Source organism: Clupea harengus, chromosome 19, assembly GCF_900700415.2.
Source record: "Clupea harengus chromosome 19, Ch_v2.0.2, whole genome shotgun sequence".
Lineage (NCBI taxonomy): Eukaryota > Metazoa > Chordata > Actinopteri > Clupeiformes > Clupeidae > Clupea > Clupea harengus.
This window is the reverse complement of record NC_045170.1, coordinates 21,931,953-21,955,660: the sequence shown is the minus strand read 5'-3', so window position 1 is coordinate 21,955,660 and position 23,708 is coordinate 21,931,953. Positions and strand designations below refer to the sequence as shown.

General features: G+C 42.8%; 1 protein-coding gene, 3 long non-coding RNA genes and 8 other non-coding genes across 15 annotated transcripts; 9 read left to right on the top strand and 3 right to left on the bottom strand.

Annotated features, from left to right (window-relative positions):
* Positions 1-5,588: 5,588 nt before the first annotated feature.
* On the bottom strand, positions 5,589-6,140 carry LOC116224915. Its single transcript, XR_004165798.1, has 3 exons — positions 6,050-6,140; positions 5,857-5,959; positions 5,589-5,719 (listed from the first exon to the last, which is right to left on the bottom strand). It is a non-coding gene; the product is annotated as an uncharacterized LOC116224915 (long non-coding RNA).
* Positions 6,141-7,729: 1,589 nt separating this feature from the next.
* LOC122133781 lies at positions 7,730-8,682 on the bottom strand. Its single transcript, XR_006152982.1, has 3 exons — positions 8,557-8,682; positions 8,165-8,444; positions 7,730-7,786 (listed from the first exon to the last, which is right to left on the bottom strand). It is a non-coding gene; the product is annotated as an uncharacterized LOC122133781 (long non-coding RNA).
* Positions 8,683-8,826: 144 nt separating this feature from the next.
* LOC116225111 lies at positions 8,827-8,901 on the top strand. The gene has a single exon (XR_004165918.1). It is a non-coding gene; the product is annotated as a small nucleolar RNA SNORD103/SNORD85 (small nucleolar RNA).
* Positions 8,902-9,143: 242 nt separating this feature from the next.
* LOC105903707 lies at positions 9,144-12,397 on the top strand. 3 transcript variants are annotated; one of them, XR_004165843.2, is made up of 10 exons: positions 9,144-9,452; positions 9,743-9,799; positions 10,036-10,075; positions 10,256-10,369; positions 10,706-10,768; positions 11,008-11,153; positions 11,231-11,277; positions 11,450-11,563; positions 11,872-11,934; positions 12,159-12,397. It is a non-coding gene; the product is annotated as an uncharacterized LOC105903707 (long non-coding RNA). The 3 variants fall into 3 exon arrangements; XR_004165842.2 differs by having other exon boundaries at positions 9,146-9,799; XR_004165844.2 differs by lacking the exons at positions 10,036-10,075; positions 10,256-10,369; positions 10,706-10,768; positions 11,008-11,153 and having other exon boundaries at positions 9,190-9,452.
* Positions 9,524-9,658, top strand: LOC116225112. The gene has a single exon (XR_004165919.1). It is a non-coding gene; the product is annotated as a small nucleolar RNA SNORA16B/SNORA16A family (small nucleolar RNA).
* Positions 9,828-9,960, top strand: LOC116225114. The gene has a single exon (XR_004165921.1). It is a non-coding gene; the product is annotated as a small nucleolar RNA SNORA16B/SNORA16A family (small nucleolar RNA).
* Positions 10,110-10,185, top strand: LOC116225109. The gene has a single exon (XR_004165916.1). It is a non-coding gene; the product is annotated as a small nucleolar RNA SNORD103/SNORD85 (small nucleolar RNA).
* Positions 10,855-10,926, top strand: LOC116225130. Its single transcript, XR_004165937.1, has one exon. It is a non-coding gene; the product is annotated as a small nucleolar RNA SNORD99 (small nucleolar RNA).
* Positions 11,029-11,161, top strand: LOC116225113. Its single transcript, XR_004165920.1, has one exon. It is a non-coding gene; the product is annotated as a small nucleolar RNA SNORA16B/SNORA16A family (small nucleolar RNA).
* Positions 11,311-11,385, top strand: LOC116225110. Its single transcript, XR_004165917.1, has one exon. It is a non-coding gene; the product is annotated as a small nucleolar RNA SNORD103/SNORD85 (small nucleolar RNA).
* LOC116225129 lies at positions 12,020-12,093 on the top strand. Its single transcript, XR_004165936.1, has one exon. It is a non-coding gene; the product is annotated as a small nucleolar RNA SNORD99 (small nucleolar RNA).
* Positions 12,398-12,507: 110 nt separating the features above from the next.
* Positions 12,508-23,119, bottom strand: ctps1a (CTP synthase 1a). 2 transcript variants are annotated; one of them, XM_012831489.2, is made up of 19 exons: positions 22,922-23,119; positions 21,814-21,990; positions 21,126-21,296; positions 20,686-20,786; positions 20,220-20,336; positions 19,722-19,805; positions 19,380-19,460; positions 18,903-19,054; positions 18,240-18,372; positions 17,511-17,599; positions 16,854-16,948; positions 15,813-15,875; positions 15,619-15,662; positions 15,428-15,524; positions 15,280-15,335; positions 14,829-14,925; positions 14,359-14,503; positions 13,819-13,921; positions 12,508-13,562 (listed from the first exon to the last, which is right to left on the bottom strand). In XM_012831489.2, exons 2-18 carry the CDS (start codon positions 21,977-21,979, stop codon positions 13,837-13,839), a joined length of 1,776 nt encoding a protein of 591 aa, XP_012686943.2. In that variant the 5' UTR covers positions 21,980-21,990; positions 22,922-23,119; the 3' UTR covers positions 12,508-13,562; positions 13,819-13,836. The 2 variants fall into 2 exon arrangements, with proteins under 2 accessions (XP_012686943.2, XP_031442032.1); XM_031586172.2 differs by having other exon boundaries at positions 23,006-23,098.
* Between the last annotated feature and the right edge of the window lie 589 nt (positions 23,120-23,708).

The window sequence follows — 23,708 nt, the reverse complement described above, 5'->3', positions numbered from 1 at the left end:
GGATGCTAGTATGTGAATAGGTAACTTTATGTGATATTAGGTGAATTAGCTTAGATTTAGGGTAAAATGTTATTATTTGAAATAAAGGGGATGGACGTAATTGAGCTATATGAAAATAAGGGGTAAGGTCATTGGGTACAGTAATGACTTCTGTATGGATGAGGTCAGAGGTTTCATTGGTTGAAGGGGTCAGCCAACTAGGGCTGTTGTGGGAGTGTTCGATTAACTTTTAAATACAGGAGCGCGGGTAACATTTGTCAGATCGCCTCCGGAGTCCATCTCTTATTGTTGTTTAGAATCTGCAATAAAGCCGTATTGAAGAACTCTACATCTGCTGTTCAACTTCTGTTTGCTGAGACCGCGTGGTGACTGTGTTTAGACACGACAATGCCACACATAAAAGATCTTGAGACGGCGTCAAACTACGACAATAAGGTAAATATTTATCGGTTTTTTAACAGCCTCTTTGTGCTCGAGCTAGCAGTGTAATCAGAGTGGGAGAGCCACACTGCAGATAGACATTGTCGTTGTATGCTTCAACATTTTGCAAAACGGAAAACGGGATAAATGCTGGTGAATGAGCCTGCATTGTAGATGTTATACAATCGCTAAAAGACCAAACTGTTTGTGGGCGAGTTGGCACACTAGCAGTGCTATTAGAATAGAAAATATATAGGCTATACTCGCCAGCTCGGTCAGGCATCTGGTCATAAACACAAAATGCACCGAACAAAGACCAACTGCCTGTTCTTAAAGTGCTTACGTTGTTGATGTAATGAATGCCGTTATGTTGCTTTCATCATTGTAGCCAAATGCGATTTTCATATTGCTAACAGAACAATTGCCTGTTCTTTTATTATTATGAACAGCAGACCGAGCCGTTATGCGGTGAGGGGATCCATGCATCCACCTCAGCACCTGAGGCCTCCCCCGAGCCATCCACCTCAGCACCTGAGGCCTCCGTCGAGCCATCCACCTCAGCACCTGAGGCCTCCGTCGAGCCATCCACCTCAGGTTTTCTGACTCCGGCCACCCCTCCAGCCTCCAGGATACCGCCATCTCCTCGTTTGCTGGCTGCCACTCCTCCAGCCTCCATGGTACCGCCATCATCTCCTCGCACACAGAAGAGGAGAAGATGTATGGACGTCTCTGCGCTCGCAGAGCACAGGCAAAACATTACCAGGATCTATGGGCCCGTGGAACCTTGTCCATTACAAGACGAATTGACTCGCTGGCAGCAGACCATAGGTGATCTGGCCGAAAATCTGCCCAAAGAAAAGCGACGGACAGTAATGAATCATTTATACAACCTCCTATTGCAGGAGCTGAAAGCCGACCATGTGCCTGCTTTAAGTTACTGTGATTTGTAAATAGTATATAGTTATAGTTTGTATTTTGCATGCACCTTGTTTTATTACTTATTTTGCACCTTGTTTTTTACATCACTTATTTGCACCTTGTTTGTTTATAGTACTTTTTTTGCACCTTGTTGTTCTATTACTTATTTTGTTTATTATTGTTTGTATATACATTTGTTATAAATAAAACACTAAATTCAACAGTTGGGGATTTTTTTTATTTACATGGCTATAAGTCATGGCCAAGACACTATGCTGCTTCTTTGCACTTTGTAGATAGTTATTTACATGGCTAAAAGTCAGCCTAACAGGTCATCAGGTATGAAAGAATATGCTGTTTGAGGCTATGGCCAGGGCCATATGGATGCAAATACCTTTGGCTTCAACCATCTTGTTGTGGCTGTAGACAAAAGCCAACTATCAGGTTCTAATAGCTCTAGCTCCGAGACACAAAAGCCAGGAACCGGGGGCCTCATTTATAAAACGTACTTACGCACAGATTTGATCTTAGAGTGTTCGTGCGATCAAATCCACGTCTAAGTACAGATTTATAAAAACCGTCTTAGACGTAGAAAAGGACGTATCTCTACGTCCGGTTCTAGTTCGTGTAAGTACATTTCCTTGTGGCAATACTGGAGTACTGCAGGAATTTGGAACTCTCCTAGCGCCGACACGCAGTTTCACCATCATCATCGTCACCACCACCGTCACCATTAGGGCTAATGGTAAAAGGCCAAATGAATGTTTCGCTCAATAAAATCAATTCAACAATTTGAATAATTCATACATGAATGAAATTCACGTCTAATAGGTATTCATTTTAATTCCACAGGTGTAAAACATTTCGCTCAATTTATAGCCTATAAAAAGCCTGATAGTGAAAGTTTTTTTCAGTAGGAGATATGGCTGCATTTTTTCAGTAGGAGATATGGCTGCATTGGCGTTGTTAGAGGATATTATCCCTCTATGTTCGAAATGTATTACATGTCTATACAGTGCACAGGAACAGCGGAATGTGAAAGAGGATTTTCTGCGTAAACATGCCCAATGGCTTCTCACCCCGATTGCGCACACTCAGACAGCCTAGGAAGCCCACTTCAATACAGCACATGCCCGTGTGCGGTCGGTAGTGGAGCGCAGGATAGGCATGCTGAAGGGAAGGTGGTGGTGTTTGGATGCATCGGGAGGGAGACTGCTATATGACCCCGAAAAGGTTTGCCAGATCATCCTAGCCTGTTGTGTGCTACACAACATCTGTCTAAGCCATGGCATAGAGCTAGGAGAAGACAAAATGCGCATGGACCAAGATGACCACCCTCCCATCCCAGCTGGCTGGAACACGCACATCACTGCGCTGAGAAGACGGGAGCTGATTCACCAACTATACCAACAGTAGTCTATAAGAATAAATGCACACATGTTCATTTTCTTCAGAATGTTTTATTTAGGCACGTTTGTTCAAAGAAACCCTCAATAGCGGACAGAGTTCGGCAACAACCTCACTTACAGACTCATTCAAGTCCCTTTGTGAATGAGAAGAGGAAGCTGGTGATGGCCGACGAGGCCCCGATGCTGGTGCAGCAGGTGCTGCTGCCGCAGATGCGGCTTCTGGTGCTGCTCGTGCTGCAGGTGCGGCCGCTGGTGCTTCGGAGACGTGTCTTCTACCATGCCACATACTTTGCTTTTGCCATTACACCACCCGACAGGCTTTCAAACAATGTTTTGGCCCGCATCTGCTCTTTCATCAGCAGAACGTCGATTTCAGCCTCACTATAATTCTTCTTTTTACATGTTTCTTTCTTGCTTGCCATTGTCACAGAGAGTTTGTGCATTGAGAATGCGCTCAGTTTGTGCATTGAGAATATGTTCATTTGATTAAGTAGGGGCGTTTTGAGGGCGGAGATTCAGTTGCGCACCATTCCACGATCATTTATGATTTATAACTGAAGGATTGGCGTACACGTGTTTTTTTGTGCGTACGTTCGTTTTCTCTGAATCACACTTACGATAATTTCAGAAAATGTCTTAGATAAAATGGAGGATGGTCTCTACGCAACATTTTATAAATGAGGCCCCACGTCTGATGACTCTCTACATAGACAAAAGGCCAGGAGCCAAGCTGATATGTGAGATTAGGGTCTGGTGTATGAAATTCACCGGAATGTAACAGATAAGATCATCAGGTCGTTATCAGGTCTTCTGGGGTCAAGTGCCACAGGACTGCTCCCCCTGGCGTCAAAGAATTGCATCAAATCATTTCTCACACCTATAGCAGCTGAAGGTTTCCTGGCATTGGGCAACACCTTTTTATTAAATTATGCTCAGTTTGGGACATTTAAAAGGTCTAATGACACGTTATCTTGACCCACATCAAACAAATGAATTGGGCAGATGAATCAATAAAGAATTTGTTATAGACTACAACCCCAAGCCTCGATGAAGTATTGTAATTATTGACTTGCACAAGGTCAAAGACAACCTCTCAACTGCTCAGGCATGCTATGAATGTTGTTGCTGTATTTACTTGTGTCGAGCATGCGTTTGATACTCAGTAATGGAAACACTCCATGGTCAATCCACTTCAGTCAGCAGTGGATCGGACTCAGTTCTTCCACTGGTCAGTGGAGATGTAAGCCAGAGTCTTGGGGTTGAGGTTTGCACTAGTGGCGCTGGAAGATATTTAGTTACATGAGTGGGGCTAGATTTGGATTCATCCTAGTATGGTATCTGGAAGGGGATGTGGTTTGCAGCCCATGGATCTAGAATATTCTATCCAGGAATCCAGGCATCAAGAGATCTTGACCATGTTTGTTCGTTAACATCTTGAGTCAACCTAAAAAACACTTGAGCACTATCATGTTATTAACCCTTTGTACCTTGGGTTACATTGAATCTTAACATTACTGATACATATCAATGACAACAACAGCAACATTAGTGATAACTGTTAATAATAACTGTTAATCAATAACCAATGTATCATAATGGGTAAAACTCTGGACTGCAATCTCTTACTGTGCAGTGATGACAAAAATGAAGCATTGCTCATTGATCACAAAGGCAAATAAGACCTGAATGAGGGAATTCAGACAGATGGGTGCCGACATGGTGGATGCTCTGGCGGAGAGGCAGTTTGTGCCACACCTTAAGTTGACCATCAGAGGGAGTAAGTGTGTGTTTCATTGTTCATTTTATCAGTTATTGACCTTCTGTCCCTTCAAAAAACAACAACTAAGATTTGTTATTTTTATTTGTAAATAGGTTAGCTATCTAGTATGTGAGACTTTCTTTGAAATGAGAACTCATATTTTTACCTCAATACCAACTAATTTCATTCCAATATAGAACACTTTGTTAACAAACCTGAAGGACTTTGATCACCTCTTTAGGATTCTTTGGTGGTTTTCAGGAATAACTTCTAATCACCCTTATTGTGCAAGAAAAACACTTTTAGACATTACTGGAATGCAAAGTTGTCGTTTATTAACGATAAGGTTAATTCATTATGAATTAGTTTAAGGATCAAATGTTGTAAAATGATGCTCCTTATATTGATGGAGAGGAGCTGCACTACTCCTGTGCTCTGCCACAACAGCCAAAGCAGCGAATCCAAAACCGCTGTAACCAAACAAACACCACAAGGTCAGACAAAAACCTAATAATATATAAGACAAATAAAGCCGTTTACATGCCAATCTTTCACTGCTTTGGTCATGCATTTGGTCATACAAACCTTCATGGCAGATCTCTTCTTCTTTGTTTTTTTGGAGAGACGATCACTCTCCTCTCTCCCCACATCTAGATGTTGGGCCACCTGGGCAGAAGGGACATCCACACTCTGGGCCTTAGAGACCTCCTCGAGTGGAACAGAGACGTCCTGGAGGGGAACAGGAGGGACGTCCCTCTTAGCACATCCTGGTTTGGGCACCTCCAACCCTCTGTCCTGAGCTGAGACTGTATGATGAGCCTCAGGTAGCACCACTATATCTGCTCGTTCAGGCCCATTGAGGACCTCATGTGCTGGGTCTTTACTAAGCCTTCTTAGTGCTGTCATCCAGAGAGGCTCCGTCCAATCTGGTATCTTCTTAGGCAGTGCATTACATAACTGCCAAACAACATACAGCAACCAATTTAAACAACAGTGAGAACACTCCAAAAAGGACCTTCTCAATGTCAAAGCTTATCAAAAAAGTTGTTGGTGAAAAGACAGAAATGCTTCTTACCCTCAAGAGACTAGTCATAGCAGGGGAAGGTCTCACTGAAGAGGCTACCAGGACTGATGCAACAGCCTCCGTGTACCTCAACGCCTCAGTGAAGCGTCCTGCCCTGAACAGTCTCCAGGTGTAGAGGATCTTGAAGGTCTAAAGCACAATACCCAGACAGTAAGCTCTTCTAGTAACTGACAATATGTTTGAGTGTTGTTCAGAAAAGGAAATGAAAAAAGATTAAATGAAACATTTTTATTAAACATTGACAAAAAATAGGGAAGAAAATATACCTGGAAATGTGGACATTGATTGCCTTGAGATATAGACAGCAAGTACTCATAAATCTCAGTTCTCTGGATTGCAGCATCACAGACAAATAGCTTGGATGGCAAGCTACAGTAAGAGAGGGGGGAAATCTCGTGTTATTTTACTGAAAGTTTCTTGTTTAGGTTTGCAAAAAATTCTTTTTTTCTTGTGACTAACCTGAAATCCTGTCCAATAAGAATCAGGCTGGAATTTGAATCGTAGCAACCAAGCTCCATTTGGATGGCCATATAACAGAAATGGGCAGACCAGATGTGCCCCATCGATGCTGAAATACATCAAGAACATGACAAAAGGATATTCAATTCAATGATTATTGACAAATGTGGTAGGCTAGGCGTATGGTCTTCTGCCAAGTCTTAGTTATTCATCTCTTACCAAGGGCGTCTCCCATCATTTTGACCGAGACATTTTTTAAATGAGGAGAGATGCAGTTAGCCAAGATTATGGCCAAATGGGGGCGCCAGTCTCCCCAGCTCTTATCCCCACACGTCTGGAAGGAAGTTATCCCAGTGAAGACAGTGAGATATCGTTCATATGTACTCATGTAACACAGAAATACACACACAGATCACTTAAATAGCAAATACTCACAGAAGCAGCTGCTGGAATTTCCCGTAGCTGGACCTGATAGTAGGTTTTCATTAGGTCATTGTCATCAAGACTCCTGATGAACCTAAACAGACAAAAGCACTCATCACTCTTTCTAGTCATACAGGGTCTATGTGAACAGCTGTCACCACCTTGTCTTATGATTTCATGGAAGCATCCTTACCTACTGATGACCGGGCCAAATGAAGCTTTTCTGAAAAAGCTGTCCAGGATCAGAGCATGCTCCCGGTATCCGTTATTAATAGCAATACTTAGAGCCTCCTACAGCACAATATCAGCATGTTTTAGTCATACATACATATTAAACATTAGGTCAGACTCTTGTCTTTATATTTTATATCTGTTCAGTGTGTTTATATCACCTAGAACAGCATATCTGGAGTAGCACAGGAGAAACTTGCCTTTTTCTTGCCCAAAATGAGCAACTCTGCAATATCTTGCCCACAACTATCTGGAGCTTTAGTTCCATCCAGAGTTTGTCGCAGCAGTACAGTGGCCAGGTCTTTACCAGACACAATCTGGAAAATAGAGTGTTCTGTTGTCAAATATGTGAAGAACTTGGGATCTGTCACAAGTATAGTTAATTATATAGAGACACAGTGATGAACCTGTATGGAAACTTGAAATTATTTCATCATTCCTCATCATTCATTCCTCTTACTGTATCCCCATCCCCACACGCTGGTTGAGCGTGTGTGTTTTAATGTGTATACTCATACATACAAACACAACATGCTCAATCAACCCGTTACACTTGGAGAGTCACACTTACGCCATTGTTCCTCCACAGCAGAGCTAGCATACGCCACACAATCTCAGTTCCTGCTTTATCTGTGACAGAGTCATCTTTGATGCACCGCTGCAATTCAGTCAGAATGTAGCGGTACACCTCTCTGCTGTCAGTCTCACCTCTGCAATGTGGCAATCATTGTAAAGTATATTAATGTGATTTAATATCTTACAATCATGCTAAAGCATGAATGTACTGGTGGTGTGTTGACCATTGTTCTTAAGAACTCACGTCACAAGTGGCCCTGGAAAGGCCACATTTCCGTTCTGGACATCTGACATCGAAGCCTGCTGAAATATTACACAATAGATATTAGAAATATTTGTTTCTACCATACTGGGAATATACATGTTTCTGGGTACATGTTCTGAAAAGTGTTACTCTTTAAGTAGTGATCATGTGATCTGAGCATCTTCGCACAAGGTGTCAGAACTTACCAGATGTCCATGCATCTCGTGTTCTTCTTCATCAGAGTTAGAGTCCAGGTAATCACACTAAAGGAGCATACAAATATTTTTAAATCAACAAAATAACAAAATCATTTAAAATCTGACAATGTTCAGTTACTCATAATAATGAACATCATTACATGGAAATATGCACTACAGGATACAGAGACTGCGGTGCAAAGAAAAGGGTCTTTTAAAAATGTCTGTGCCTGTTTGCAGGACAATGTACGTAATTTGTTGTTTGAACATACACAGCTTAGTTTAGATTTAAAGTTACTCTATTTTCTACAATATCAAATATGATGGTCAAATATGTATTTTATAGATTTTTTTTTAAAACATCTGGTTAGGTTCACTGTGACAAGATGTGTTCCAATAATCACTGCAAATGAAATATGTATGCGTGTCATATGTGCACGTTACCTCATCTGATGTGGAGTTGACACTGTTCGTCTGCTCGAAGAAAGATCCATATCTATCAGAGTACCAAGCCCACCAGGTGTCATGGGACCTGCCAATAATAAACAACAGGGCTTCTGAATGTACCTAACAGGTAGTTGTCCTAACATTGCTGAAATATATCATTCAAATATAATGAATTTGTCTGTGAATCCACATACCCCGTGATGGCTTCTTCAGGTTTTGCAGGATAGATGGGGTCATTTGCTTCAGTCTCACCCATAGGATTTGCATCCAACTGATGCTGTTAAGGAACAAAACAAGCTCAGTAAACAGTATTTGAAAAAAAAAAATCATGTTGAATGAATAGTTATAAGTTAAGGTGTAAGCAAATTATACAATACTGATGGTGCTACCTGGTCATACACCCGGGCCTCGGGTAGGCTGTTAGGAACAGGAACATCTCCCAGCCCCTTAGGGCTGACCTGCAGAGAAGGTTCAGGCAAGGGGTGGGCTCCATCCAATCCACAAGTGACCTTCAGTACCCCAAGATTCTCCTCGTCCGAGGGCATTTTCAGGGGTATTAATATGGTGGTTTTTGTTTAGACTTCGTGGGATTTCCCCTGATGGATGACGAGCTATCCAGTCTTAAGGTAAGGCAGGACGACATCTAGGGCTTCAATAAGTCTGGCATTGATGACAAACTTGCCCTCACTGAGCGTTTTCTAAACCCGATAATGATCCATTATATCTGAGCCAGATATGCCAACAATGGTTTTACATTTGCTTTAGTAATTCCTCAGATGTAAAGCACAACATTCCTAATTCCGTTTTCGTGAGGAAATTATAGGATTTCTTTACGTCACCAAAACAAAACTGTGTGCTCCATGCAAATGCCATGTTCAGACTTCTATTGGTGAATACGAGCGCCTTAATTTTCACCACCATGGATAGCAACATTTAAATAACACCGGTTGGAATTGTGCTGTCCACTCCAGCCTCCAGGATTTTGCTTTTTCCACTTGGTCCTGCGGTTATAAAACCAGATTTTTACTTGGGTTTCCGTCAGGCTGAGAGACAGTGCGAGAAGATTGAGCCTCTCACAGACGGACAGATAGCGCGTGGTTTGAAACTTGTTTTCCAGAGCTACCAGCTGTTCGTGCGCGACTCGGTTTTGCACAGCCATGTGCGGCGGCGTTTGAGTCGTCTTGTGTCATTTGCGGCCAAGTGCTTTGTTTTAAAAGCGTTCATCTTAACTTTATGACTCAAAGTGATCAAATTCTAGTGTTGACTATTGTGAGAGCAAATGCAGGTAAAACTAACTCGACACCAGTTTAACCGTAGCATTATTTTACCTTTGGCCTTAGAAGTAAGCTAACACGTCTGTGGCACTATCGAAGTCGATTTAGTCTACACCTGGCTGAGTCGGTCAATCTGGAGCCTAAAGTGAAATCTTTTACCGACGGTCGCAGTTTAGCTTTTGTAGCTGATCAGCAACATTTGTGGAAAAGGACAATCTAGTCTTGACTCGGGAGCGCCCATTGGATTACACTTTGGCCTAATCCTGTTTGTGTCATTTATGTGGTTTTCATTTGTATAAAGGTTAACGAGATGGTGCATACCATGGATATGCTCCTGGGCGAGTTCCACGATTACCAGGTAATTTTAGCTGTGTGCAGACGTGTTATTAGGCCCTGATAGGAGTCGCGCCTTCCTCATGGTGGCATTCGCACTCATAAGGGCGTCAAGAACTATTTTACAGACGGTCGCTGTTCAGTTGACCCGTAGCTGTATCAGCAACATTTAGGAAAGGCACACTTACCACAGGTTATGCTAAATGTGATCTATTTGCTTGTGAAGTAGATTGTGGTATTAATATGGTGGTTTTTGTTTAGACTGCGTGGGATATCCCCTGATGGATGACGAGCTATCCAGGTAACGCAGGACAACATATAGGGGCTTCAATTAGTCTGGCATTGATGACAAACTTGCCCTCACTGAGCGTTTTTTAAACCCGATAATGAGCCATTGATATCTGAGCCAGATATGCCAACAGTGGTTTTAAATTGACTTTAGTGCTTTTGCTATTGCTAAACGTTACTTGTGTGTCCACAGGATGAATATATACTGAAGACTCCGTTGCCATGTCCCTGGCATACGTAATGAGGCGAGTAACTTGCCACGAGGGTGTCTGCCACTCGCCACACTGGAGCATGTTTTGAATACAAGGTTAGTAAGGGGTTTACTCTTTAAATGTGTGGATGAATATGGCAAAGTAACTCTAAGCTAAAGGCAGCCATGACTGCACGAGTACTTTGCATCTAGTGTTAGTTCCCGAGTTGGCACGATTCCTAAGGGTTTGCTCTTGTTCATGGGCCAGATTCTCCAACTACGTGCCAGAGGAGTTGGGGAGACGTTGACTGTCATGGCTTCCCCGTGCCTGCGACAGCCACTCTACTTTCCTACATCACCCTCTTAGTTTTAGCTTTCCTGTCAGTTTTCATTTGAGGTAATTGTCCTTTGTAATACGGACAGTCATGGTTTGCATTATATGTTTGTTTCCAGGATTGTTGGTGCATAGGATGTTCCTCTGGCTTTCTTGGCATGTGCAGTATAGAAGGCCTCAAGGTACGTGTCAACATTTGTAGTATAACCTCACACTTATGCCATATGTCACAGCTTCTGTTGTACTGATGGGATGTTGTGAACTAGGCACTGATCAATGATCGAAAACTTACTGTGTGGACTGTTGGATGAAGCTTACGGATATGGGACTGAGATCAGATGTGTTTGACGTGTGTGTGTGTCTGTGTGTGTGTGTCTGTGTGTGTGTTGGAATGTGTTCTGATCTATGTCCATCTCCTCAGGTATGGGACCTTTGGTGAGTCTTAGGCCCCGACGGGAGTCTCTACTGCCTCATGGTGGCAGTCACACTCATAAGGGCGTAAAGAACTATTTTACAGACGGTCGCTGTTCAGTTGACCCGTAGCTGTATCGGCAACATTAAGGAAAGGTACACTTACCACAGGTTATGCAAAATGTGATCTAGTTGAAGTAGATTGTGGTATTAATATGGTGGTTTTTGTTTAGACTTCGTGGGATTTCCCCTGATGGATGACGAGCTATCCAGTCTTAAGGTAAGGCAGGACGACATCTAGGGCTTCAATAAGTCTGGCATTGATGACAAACTTGCCCTCACTGAGCGTTTTCTAAACCCGATAATGATCCATTATATCTGAGCCAGATATGCCAACAATGGTTTTACATTTGCTTTAGTGCTTTTGCTAAACGTTGCTTGTGTGTCCATAGGATGAATATCTACTGAACACTCCGTTGCCATGGCCCTGGCATGCGTAATGAGGCGAGTAACTTGCCATGAGGGTGTCTGCCACTCACCAAACTGGAGCACGTTTTGAATACAAGGTTAGTAAGGGGTTTACTCTTTTGTGTGGTTGAATATGGCAATAAAGTAACTGAGCTGTAGGCAGCCATGACCGCACCAGTACTTTGCATCTAGTGTTAGTACTCGAGTTGGCACGATTCCTACGGGGCTGCTCTTGTTCATGGGCCAGATTCTCCAACTACGTGCCAGAAGCGCTTCCATGCCTGCGACAGCCACTGTACTTTCGAAACATCACCCTCTTAGTTTTAGCTTTCCAGTCAGTCTTCATTTTAGATAATTTCCTTTGTAATACGGACAGTCATGGTTTGCATTATATTTTTGTTTCCAGGATTGTTGGTGCATAGGATGTTCCTCTGGCTGTCTTGGCATGTGCAGTATAGCAGGCCTCAAGGTACGTGTCAACATTTGTAGTATAACCTCACACTTGGCCATATTACACAGCTTCTGTCAAACTGATGGAATGTTGTGAACTAGGCACTGATCAATGATGTGACTTTTTTTCTTTGTGGACTGTTGGATGAAGCTTACGGATATGGGACTGAGATCAGATGTGTTTGACAATTAAGTGTGTGTGTGTGTTGGAATGTGTTCTGATCTATGTCCATCTCTCCTCAGGTATGGGACCTTTGATGATTTCCCTTCCGAGGCTGTGGGTTCATTTCAAGTTACTGAAGCCACACCCCAACTGAAATAAATATATTTGGGCTTTAAATGGTTGTCTTGACTTAACTTGACAGGCATGCATTTCTGCATCGACCCTTATCAACTGTTGATTCTGTTTTGATTCCTTTATTTAACTTGATTAGGTGCTCTATCCAATAAAAGGGTGAACAGATTTGGTGCAGGTCAGTTAGCTCTGTTATGCCAAAAGTACTTGCAGGCAGTACAAAGGGTTTTCTGTATTATCAATAATGGGTGACTGAACAGTGACTTGTGTAAAATTGAAAGGGACAACACCAGTAAGGAAGTTCAACACCTGGGCATTTATTCTATTTCCATACAACCAAATGCCACTTGTGGTTTACACACTAAACTAGTCAATCATTGCATGGACAAGGCTAATGGGCTTGTCTGGATCAGTCCTTGACTTCCATCCTAATGTACTGTCAATGGAGGAATGCCACATCCCATCATGATCAAACTACTGTTGCTGATGAATGCATATCTGTTCATGAGTTCATAAAGTACAGGATTGGGTTCAACTCTTGAAACAGGAGATTTGGCAGAAACGGCAATTTAACTTATTGGTCCTAGTGATCCTGGATCTCAAATTATCTGATGAGACGATCTCTTCACCCTACATGCACCAGCCAGCACCTGTGAAGTGCAAGGCGCCGCTTGTGATGTACTAGACAGGTATGTAGACAGACTATCGATACGGAGCTGTAAACTTGAACACATCTGCAAGCATGAACGAAGACTCAGACCACCTGATGTCTAATCTTAGGATTCCACTTCTGTAACACACACACACTTAAGGTTATAAGCACGGAAATCAGGGCCAGATGTTTCCAGAGTCGACAGCAACTGGGGAAAACTTTGACGACATGGAACCGTTGAGTGTGACTAGCCCACCAAAACCTATCCCTGAAGGTATCCTCTGACTTTGCGCCAGAAATACTGCTGATAGCCCAAATAAATAACTTAATACCTGCACATTCATTCAGATATTACTTTTTTTGTTAATCTCAGTTCACATAAAGTAAGAATACAGACTTCACACATCCAATGAAGGCAAACAGATTCAGGAAATGCACCATAAGCCCTCCAATTGAACCAAATGTCTGAAAGTTTTTGACTAGCGGCAAGAACACCGGCTAGTGTTTAACAGCAGAGGTGATAATTCTCGAGTTTCCTAGTGGTAAGGAGACATTGAAGAAAAAATAAAAATCTCGTTTCTATACAAATATAAAAACTAAAAAAGAAAAAGAAGGCATTTAAAATCTGAGGTCCACATTCCCCATGATTTCCATCCCTGTCCGTCAATGCATCCTGGTCGCTGTAAAACTCTCCACACCACTAGAAGACAGAAATAGCAGTAAATTAGATTGTGGCCAGGACAAGGAAGCTTACATACAAATGTATTCACCAATACATATGACTTGCACAGTACAGGTAGTATGCATACATATGTACAATCACCTGTGCTTTAGTCTCGCACTCTAGTGAGATCATAAAATACATGTGTAAATATAAAAGTATTAGACAACAAAGTACTCATTGCAGAAACAGCATAATAAAGTAAATCTCATAGAAAATGGTGGCGTGGACTTACTTGATCTCCACTGGTTGGTCAGTCCTGACCAGTGCTAGGCAATTTGAGTTCAGCTATCTCTGAGTCTGGGGAACTGCTACTACTGCGGTCACTGTAGGTGTCTCTGTGAGGAAGACAAAGACAACACATTACTAATATGCTCTAGAAGGGTTTCTACATTATATATAGGATGATATTACAAGTGCAGGGGTTATCACTGTGTGTGTGTGTGTGTGTGTGTGTGTGTGTAACACTGTGTGTGTAATTCATAACTTAACTGGTACATCACAGGCAAGTCTCACAAAAGTTATGTTTTTACAGCAAACATGGAAGCACACATTTTCAACTACCTTTCTGAATTTCATTGGATTGTTTCCACAATCACATAACAAGCATATCCACCCATCTAAAGTCTTAACAGAGTTTGTCATCTCGCCATCCTCATTCGCAGACATATGTGCTTGACCGTGCAAACCTATGCAGTAACACTTGGAGAATGAAAAACAAAAAAAACATGACATGGCTGCAGGCAGAGCAGAATGCATTCTGGGAGATGGTTACCGTGGTGAAAGGCGGCAGCCTCTCTGGAGGTAGTTGTGTATTTTCCCTGCGGAGGCGAGCAGGAGCCCAAAGTAGGGAGGGGAGGGCTTGATGGGCCTGGAGGTGAACTCTGGGTGGTACTGAACCCCAACGAAATATGGGTGATCTATGGTCACGAAGAGGGGCGGGGTAGAGAGAGAGAAGCGTGAGCGGAATCCTTATTTGTAAAGGTCACGAGTAGTTCTTGATGGTAAAAATGTCAACAAATGTTTACACAATACAAACAAACAAACAAACAATAAATTAAATTAAATTAAATTAAATTAAATTAAATTAAATCAAATCAAATCAAATCAAGATTCATAGAATGTACAGGAACACAGCCAAACGATCTGTACAACGTCCTTTTAAAATTTAGCGAGGTAGATTAAGATACATTTTCCTTTATGACACCAGAACCTGTACCAAAAGAGACACAGACGACTACTGACCATCTAGTTCAATAATCTCCATCCTCTCTCCCTCCACATCCTGTCCTACAAAGTGAAAGCCTTTCTCCTCAAAGTGATGCTTCAGATCTGGGTTCACCTGTACATGGCAGGAACAAATTGAATACGTCAGGGAACACAGACACCTCAAAGTCAATATACCACTACAAACACAGCTCTGCTGGATGCCACGCTCAAAAGAAAGTAAAAATAAACATTGTAGGCCATTTCAGTATTCCCTGAATAATTCAAGTCAGGTATACATAACACAAACCCCATTTTGAACTCAGTTTACACTTCAGCTGTTTCAGACAAGAGTGGCATTGGCTCTGTTTTAAATGTGATCCGATACATTTCAAAGTAAGTAAGATGACCACCAGTAATGCAACTATAAAAGATGCAACATGAGGAGATGTGTCTTAACTGTACACAAGGAAACTTTAAAAAAACTCACTTCAAACCGGTGTCTGTGCCTTTCATCAACAAAGTCAACGTCGCCATACAGTCTTCCTGAGAGAACATAGGACACACTGTGATGCCAATATCCTTGCAAAGTTAACTGCGAAAAATAAGTGATTTAATTGAATTGTACTGAGGCTTACTCAATATGGAGGACTTGGTCTTGAAAATGGTGCGCCTCTTTCCAAGCCTCATGGTCCCGCCCATCTGCCCTGGATTGTGTTCTGGCATGTCAATCACCTGTGGGCGGAACCAATCAGATGTCAGAAATGTACAAAGCAGTTGCAATAGCAGATGCAGGATGCAGATGCAGTTGGTGCACGGGTTAACTTACTACTGGGTGTTTGGAATCTGGGTCAAATTCCGTGGAGTTAGCGTCTATAAAAACAGCACGAAATGCCTGGTTAACCCTTTGATAAGGTCATATTCATCTATGTCTGAGTTATCAATATCTTAACTATTGGACATTTTCCACAATAATGACATTTCGGAATAAAGTTAATGGCAAAATAACAAAACCAGGCTTACCTTTCCAACCAAGCGTGTTCCTGGCAAACTCACACACTGCCAGCTGCATTCCCAAACACACACCTGTACAACACAGAGCAAATTACTGTACACTGCAGCGAACACATAGGCATTAACTCAGCAACCACTTTATAGCACAGCCATCAGCATACTGTGTACCGCCATTCTGGAGCCTGGACTGTCCCCTCAGGACAGCTAACGGAGTTATAAATCCCCGCTATAAAACACAAACACAACAATCTGCTGATCATGGCGGGATCTGCTCCAGTTATTACGAGCTTACTGCTGATGACAGGCTTATGCTACTTAGACCCATTTATGAAGACAAAATTATAACATTTACACAGGATAAAATAGAAATATTTTATAGTTATTATGTTTATGGGGCTGGAGGTTGTGGGTACAATCAGGCAGTAATGGGGGAAAACATGTGGGGCTAAGCTGAATGCCTTGAAAGTCCTTGGCACAGCGAGCACCTGGCACACTGGTCTGCCTGATCATGTGGTACCGCATACACACACACGCATACACACACACGCATACACACACACACACACGCACACACAACTGTCAATCACAATGTGCCAATGCATGTCTAGAGTGCTGTTTTTTCTCTAGCAAAGTCCTAACAAACGAGGGGTGGTAATTTCATTTGTGAGCTGCCTTCTGGCCAAGCCTGAAGTGAGGTAACTGTGTATTGCAAGTAAGTAATAATGGCGGTTAAGGGGCTCCATGCTGGAAGGCAGCTCTCAAACAAACATTGTGTTTGCACTAAAATGTACTTTTTGTTAGACAGCTTTTTCATGCGTTTGTGTTTATTGACTTTGTTCGGAATCTTAATAGCTTGCTCATGTGTAATACATTATTGTTTGATATAAAACAGTGCCTGAATCTTTGGCCAGATCCATTTGTAGGTTTTCCAAAATATACAAAATACCGAAGTAAAAATGTGCATCTCTGTGGTGAACAGAATACCATAAGAACTGAGTCATGTTCCTTGTGTCAGCTAGCTCTTCTTGAACAGTTAAGTCATTCTCATACCTAGGAATGGCTTCTTCTGTTTCCTCGCCCAGTTGATGGCTTGGATTTTCCCTTCGGTTCCACGAACGCCGAACCCTCCGGGTACCAGGATGCCACTGCAAACAGAAGACACACCCATCACCACCAGTCTCCTTCTCTGTCTGTTGTCATGACGATGTCACCCGTCACCACCAGTCTCAATCTCTGTCTGTAGTCATGACACTTTCACACTCCCACAACACTGCTGTTGCTTTTACCCCTACTGTCGATTCAAATGTATTCTGTACAGTCTTGCTACAGTAGCTGTGCTTCAGCCAAGGATTGCATAATGGGCATGTGATGTTGGAGGCTTGAGAAGCCGGACTCGACTGCTAAAAATCCAAGCTCTTCCCAGTTGAGAGCTCCCATACCTTAAACGGCAGCGAAAAACTGAGATTAGCTGAGATACTGTCTGAAAGCGATGCCAAGATTGTGGGTAGATTTCCCAGGACTGTACAGTCTGTTACAAGTCCTTCAGTATAAAATCCCCACATCACGACAAGCAAACAGAACGCCTTCCAGATGGTCATTCATGAGATTCACACTGCTGATTCCACTGGGTCCTCACACACACACACAGTTTACACACACAAAGCTCTGACCACACAGACACACACACATAGCTCTGCCCACACTCACTCTGCGCTGCACAGCTTCTGCCAGGCCTCATGGTACTTCACCGGCTCTTCCTGCAGGGTAGACGGCTCCAGATCTGCCGAGTCAATATACTGAGAGAGAGAGAGAGAGAGAGCGAGAGAGAGAGAAAGAGCGAGAGGTTTCTTAATGCATTTACTGACTGTCAAGCAGTTGGTGTTGTATTACTATAATGTGCCTGCTTGTATTTCAACCAGGATTACTGCTTTGCATTATTACCAGGCAAATTGGCAGTCATCTCTGACACCCTGATTTATTTCAGGCACATACATTTGTCAGCATTTAAGTCAACTGTGGCAGTAAAACATCAGATGATTTTGATTAACAGAGGGAGTGACTGTGGACTGGGGGAACGGGAGAGGGAGTGAGAACGACAGAAGGTGAGAATGTGGGGCTATTTCCAGAGAGAGCTCTCGAGCATGTGATGTCCGGTGGCTGTTACAATTTAGCAAACACATACCAGAGATACCAACAACAGGGACAACAACACCACACACACACACAAAAACAGTAAATACAACCCATCAAATCTCCATTTCCTTCTGTATCATAACATTAGCACGGCTGTGGTATCTCAACAGAAGAGTCTGTGAGTGAAACATTGATGTCTCAGCTTGATGTCTAATCATGTATTTATCTCAAGAGTAGAGATTAGCATGACTGGTATCTCAACAGTAGAGCCGGTCAGTTCATTAGCATGACTGCGCTTCTCACCTTGATATCTAGTTTGTGGCTGATGGCGAGGGCTGAGTGCTCCAGGGCTTTGATAACGGAGGCGTAGGAATCTGATAGCTTGGTGTATTTCCCCACCAGGGCGATGGAGCACTGCTCAAGGAGTCTGTCAGACCTGTGCGGGCAGAGCCACAGTGAGAAAGAAGATCACAGAAGAGATGGAACTAGACACAATACAAAAAACTGGAGATAAAACTGAAGGTTTTCTTTTCTGATACACCTATCCATCCATTATCTGGCTACAAATATGTAACACTGCAAACGAAAGACAACTGGCACGTTTGAACAGGCTAATTCAAATGAGGAGAGAGGTCGAGTTCCGTTTAATTAAAGAACTGATGAGCTACACAGACATCCCAGACCCCTCTCACCACGGGTCCTTAGAATAAGCACTGCCAATCAACACACACACACTACATATGCAGTGGTCTGGAAACTTCCCATTGGATTCAAGTTAGAGAGCATTACTAATTCATCCAAAATTTGCTGATTGGGGGGTGCAAAACACTGCCCTTTACTCAGAATCCCAACACAATAATCTCAGTGAGAAACTATGACCAGATGCACTCTAGAAGCACCAGGAAAGGCAATGGCATGGCCAGGCCAGGCCACGGCAGTTATGGCGCGGGGCTCATCTGCACCCACCTGTCAGACATCTCCTTCCACTTAGCCAGCATCCTCCTGGGCCGCAACTCAATGGGCATATCCAGCCGGCGGCAGAAGTAGGCCACCACGCCCTGTTCCTCCAGCAGAATGGGCACCCTGTAGATGGAGGAGACGTCGTGCACACAGATCACCTGGGGAGGAGGACAGAGCAGGAGAGGGGGAGTCAGGGAAGCTTCAAACACTCACTCACCGCATCAAAACATCTCAAGGGATTCCTTTCAAAAAGGTGAAGCGTGCAGTTTTTAAATCGCCAAAACATTTGAATGTTTTTACACCCACAACGATGATGTAATTCTGAAAGAACAGTCTCTCGCTTGTGCTTTTTTCAGTCCTCACTGCCAAAAGCATTCCGACTGATCCTACGGAGTTCAGTTCAATGCTATTAACAGAATGGACGCCATTAACAGTTCACATTGTCCAAAGCGCTTTAGAGAGCAATCCTTCTTAAACACCTACCTGTTCAGGTTCCACATGACAAAACATGGAGATCTTCTCTTTGACCGAGTTATCCAAAGGAGTGGCACACCGACACATGATCTGATGAGGCAATTAAATTCAGAGATATTTTCATTTAATTGTTCAATTCTTTCATTTACTACTGTGAGCATATCACTTGTTTAATTTCTGCATTTTTTTCTAACAAAGGGCACTTTGAACTGATTCCTAAACTGCTCAAGGGCAAAACTCATGACAGCACAAAAGACATCAAGGCACAAAACCCATTAATTGTGTACCTCTCTAAATATGTTACACACACACACACAGAGAAAACCTCGAATCACATAAGTTGACGCTCACCAGATCTGGGGACAGTCCGAGACCTCTTAACTCTCTCACACTGTTCTGTGTCGGCTTCGTCTTCTGTTCTCCTGTTGCACTGGGCTGTTGGGAAATGACAGAAGACACAGTGAGTGTGTGGATCAGTTTCATCAGGGTGAAAGAGAATGTGTGTGTGTGTGCGTGTCTGTCTGTGTACGCATTTGTCCTAGGAGAACAGAGACAGAGAAAATTACTGTTTGTACAAAGGATATAAAAAGAGGTGAGTGTGTGTGTGTGTGTGTGTGTGTGTGTGTTTTGCCTTTGTGCGCCAGGGGGGTTCAGGCTCTGGGCTCTGTAAAGCGCCTTGAGACAATTGTATTGTTTTGGTGCTATATAAATAAAATTGAACTGAATTGAATTGAATGGTATCCATGGATCCGTACCAATATCAGTATTACCACTAACTGAAATGGCCATCACCCCGGTCACCTTAGTGTGTGTGTGTGTAAAGACTATGCATCCTATTGTAGCTCTTACCTGCGGTATGAGGCTGACGTGGATGTTGCAGAAGTTCTCTTTCTTCACCTTAAACTGAAACTGCCTGAAGGCCTCAATGAAAGGCATGCTCTCAATGTCTCCCACAGTCCCACCTAGCTGCACCCACAAGAAATACAGCAGACATTAGCATACACAAGCTAATGATACAGTTCCAACAGAAGTCACGTACCTTCAGCAACAGTAGTTCAGCTTACAGTACATTAGCATTTACATAGCAATAACTCATGCGACAGACACTTTCATCCAAAGCGACTCGCACGTGTGCTTTACTGTTGGGTAAGTTGGCGCAAGCACACAAAAAGTCACACAACATGAATGACTGCCTAAATTATGGAAATCCTTTACTTTGACTTATATTAGCAATGTTAAAAGCTTTAAAGCTAGTGTAACTCAGCAGGCAGGCACGCACACACACACACACACACACCCTGAATGGCCTCCTCACCTCAATCACACACACTTGGGGCTCCACCTCATCATCGTCCACGGGCACCCGTGCCTGCCGCATCACCCACTCCTGAATGGCATCTGTGATGTGTGGCACCACTGCAGCATGGAGACAGATCAATGCCATCAGCTTAGTCTTTTTTTGAAAGTCAGATTTAGAGTGATCCACAGAAGTCTGCAGATAATTGAAGTCAGTTTTTATCTCTTACAGTCATCTACAAAGGTTGCACTTTATACCATTTTCCCAAGGTAGAAGACTACTAATATAAAAATAACACTACCCTAGAGACTTCACTTCAAACTAATACGATCAAGTCACGTAAATGGCATTCACATGGTCAGTAGTTAATGTCTTTTAGTCTGCACAGGATCTTAATATCACTACTATGATGTTCCACCCATACTCTCTCTCGCACCACAGTTTAAGAGTAAACCTACCCTGCACCGTCTTGCCCAGGTAGTCCCCTCTGCGCTCTTTATTGATGACAGACTGGTAGATTTTCCCCGTTGTCAGGTTGTTGTCTCGCGTGAGCCGGATGTCCAAGAAGCGCTCATAGTTCCCCAGGTCCAGATCGACCTCTCCGCCATCGTCCAGCACAAACACTTCACCTGGAGCAAGCAGATACCCACCATGGTTAAGACACGGACTCGTGTCCTAAAAATGACATTACACTTCTTTGGAGTTCTTTACACTGCAGACAAAGCACTTCATTAACACTGAATCCGTGTGTTTAGGGACAGACTGGTCAGTGGTCAGCAGACAGAACTACTCATGACCTGTAAGTATAAGAGGACTTTCAGAAAAGTGCTTGAAAAGGAGGAGGACATGGCCATAGACTTACAACAGACTTGCATTTCAACTGATATAGATAAGAGGATGCAACTGGTTACTGGACACTCGAACCAGTTCAAGGTTATTATTGCAGCTCAGCAGATGACAACACAATAGAACATGAAATGAAATATTCATTCATTGACAATCAATGCCATCTGCAACTTTCTAATCTTTACTACTCCATCTCATCAACCGGCTTCTAATTCTGCAAACACTTTCAAACTCCCACTCATCCGTTGCCCTGGTAACACAGCATCACCATCATGTTTCACGTCAGCGACTGGAGCATACCATGCTCATAGGGGGAGAAGGTGCCTGCGTCGATGTTGATGTAGGGGTCGATCTTGATGGCAGTCACATGTAATCCACACGACTTGAGAATGGTGCCCACACTGCTAGCAATGATGCCCTTCCCGATGCCAGAGATGACACCACCAGTCACCAGGATGTACTTCATGGTGGCGCTCACTGGAAGTATTGCAAGAAAGGGAAGAGTATTAAAAGTTATGTAACCTGAAACTGGCTGGGGTAAAGGGTATTATGTTTAAGTGATGTCACTGTGACTATGTTGCTGTAAACACAGATAAAGTCTCCTGCAATCTACTTACAAACCGGATCAACAACACATGGCTGCAATATTCATATCGTCAAAGATGCTCTTTGCTGAGTACTATCTGTACCATGGTCAGACTGTGGCCAAATTCTTAAAAAGAAGAAATTACAGTATTCGCTGTGTACTTCACATTCAGTGCCTCTTTCGTCTGTAGCAGGTCCACATTCCTCTGAAAGTCTCATTAGATTCACCCAAGTGCTCATGGCCTTTGTTTCGTGCTATTACAACAACCCGCTACACAACAGCCACAACTATTAGGCAATGTAGAAAACATTCACTTGTCAGCATAACCAGAACTTTAACTTTTAATTTCATAGTCACAAATTGATTAGTTAGCTACCATCCGTTACAGTGTAACCCCACTATTCATTACATCACCGTTCATGGCGAGGTAACAAAAGCGTTACACATGGGACATTACTTGGCTTGAAGCAAACTATAACGTTGCCGATTTCTCGTAAATAAATACATCAATGATGCATAGTACGACAAAGACAGAAGGAACCTATGATCAATCTACTGAGAACGATTAACATTATTTCCTTCCATTAGAGAGGTTAGCAGGATACCATCAGAGTGCAATAGTAAGCTAACGCGAAACTGCTAGGTTAGCAGGGCTAGCTAGCATCAACACAGTACCGTTAACGTTACTGATGATGATCACAATTAATTAGGGTGGGCAAATTACAAATAATCGGAAAAACAGCATCATCACTTCAGACACACCACCAAACGTTGCTTGTCTCAATCGTATCAAATATAATTCGTTTATTTTGGCGGACTTACCAGTAAAGCCGGCAAATATACTGTAATGTAGATAATTTGAAGTGTTACAATTTGTGATGTCTTCCGGTATATTACTTTACTCACTATTACTGCAATAATGATGCAAACAATCGAAATTCACGTGTCAAAGACTCTTGGCTTCATATGTCCGCACTACACGTGTTGGGCACACTATGCACTGAAGCACAACTTTAGGAAAGACGCGGCTAAAAGTCATGAGCACAATTACTATCATCAAGTGTGCGCACAATATGCGCATACTTACATACATACTCGAAAATAATATTGTTAACTTCACAGAGCAACAGTTCGGGAGGGGATACTTCAACTTGTTTTAAAATCTTATGAATATGAAATTTCTGGAAACTTGCTTCCTTCTGCTCTGAAAATGTTCCCCAACTCTGAGGAGTGGTTTTTCCAGCAGGACAATGCTCCATGCCACACAGCCAGGTCAGTGAAGGTGTGGCTGAAGGACCATTAGATCAGGACCCTGTCATGGCCAGCCCAATCCCCAGACCTGAATCCCATTGAAAACCTCTGGAATGTGATCAAGGGGAAGATGGATGGTCACAAGCCATCAAACAAAGCCGAGCTGCTTGAATTTTTGCGCCAGGAGTGGCATAAAGTCACCCAATGGCAATGTGAAAGACTGGTGGAGAGCATGCCAAGACGCATGAAAGCTGTGAATGTAAATCAAGGTTATTCCACCAAATATTGATTTTTGATATATTGAACTTTGAAATATTGAACTTTAGTTTTGTGTTGTTTAAAAATTAAAATGAACTCA

Bases quoted from the DNA above. Each gene is read 5' to 3' on its own strand.
- ctps1a (XM_031586172.2), bottom strand. The intron at 19,461-19,721 runs GTGAGCGTCAAC...TTGCCTCATCAG, and splicing joins TCGGACTGTCCCCAGATCTG to ATCATGTGTCGGTGTGCCAC. The intron at 15,876-16,853 runs GTATGAGAATGA...TGTGTTGTACAG, and splicing joins ACAGAAGAAGCCATTCCTAG to GTGTGTGTTTGGGAATGCAG.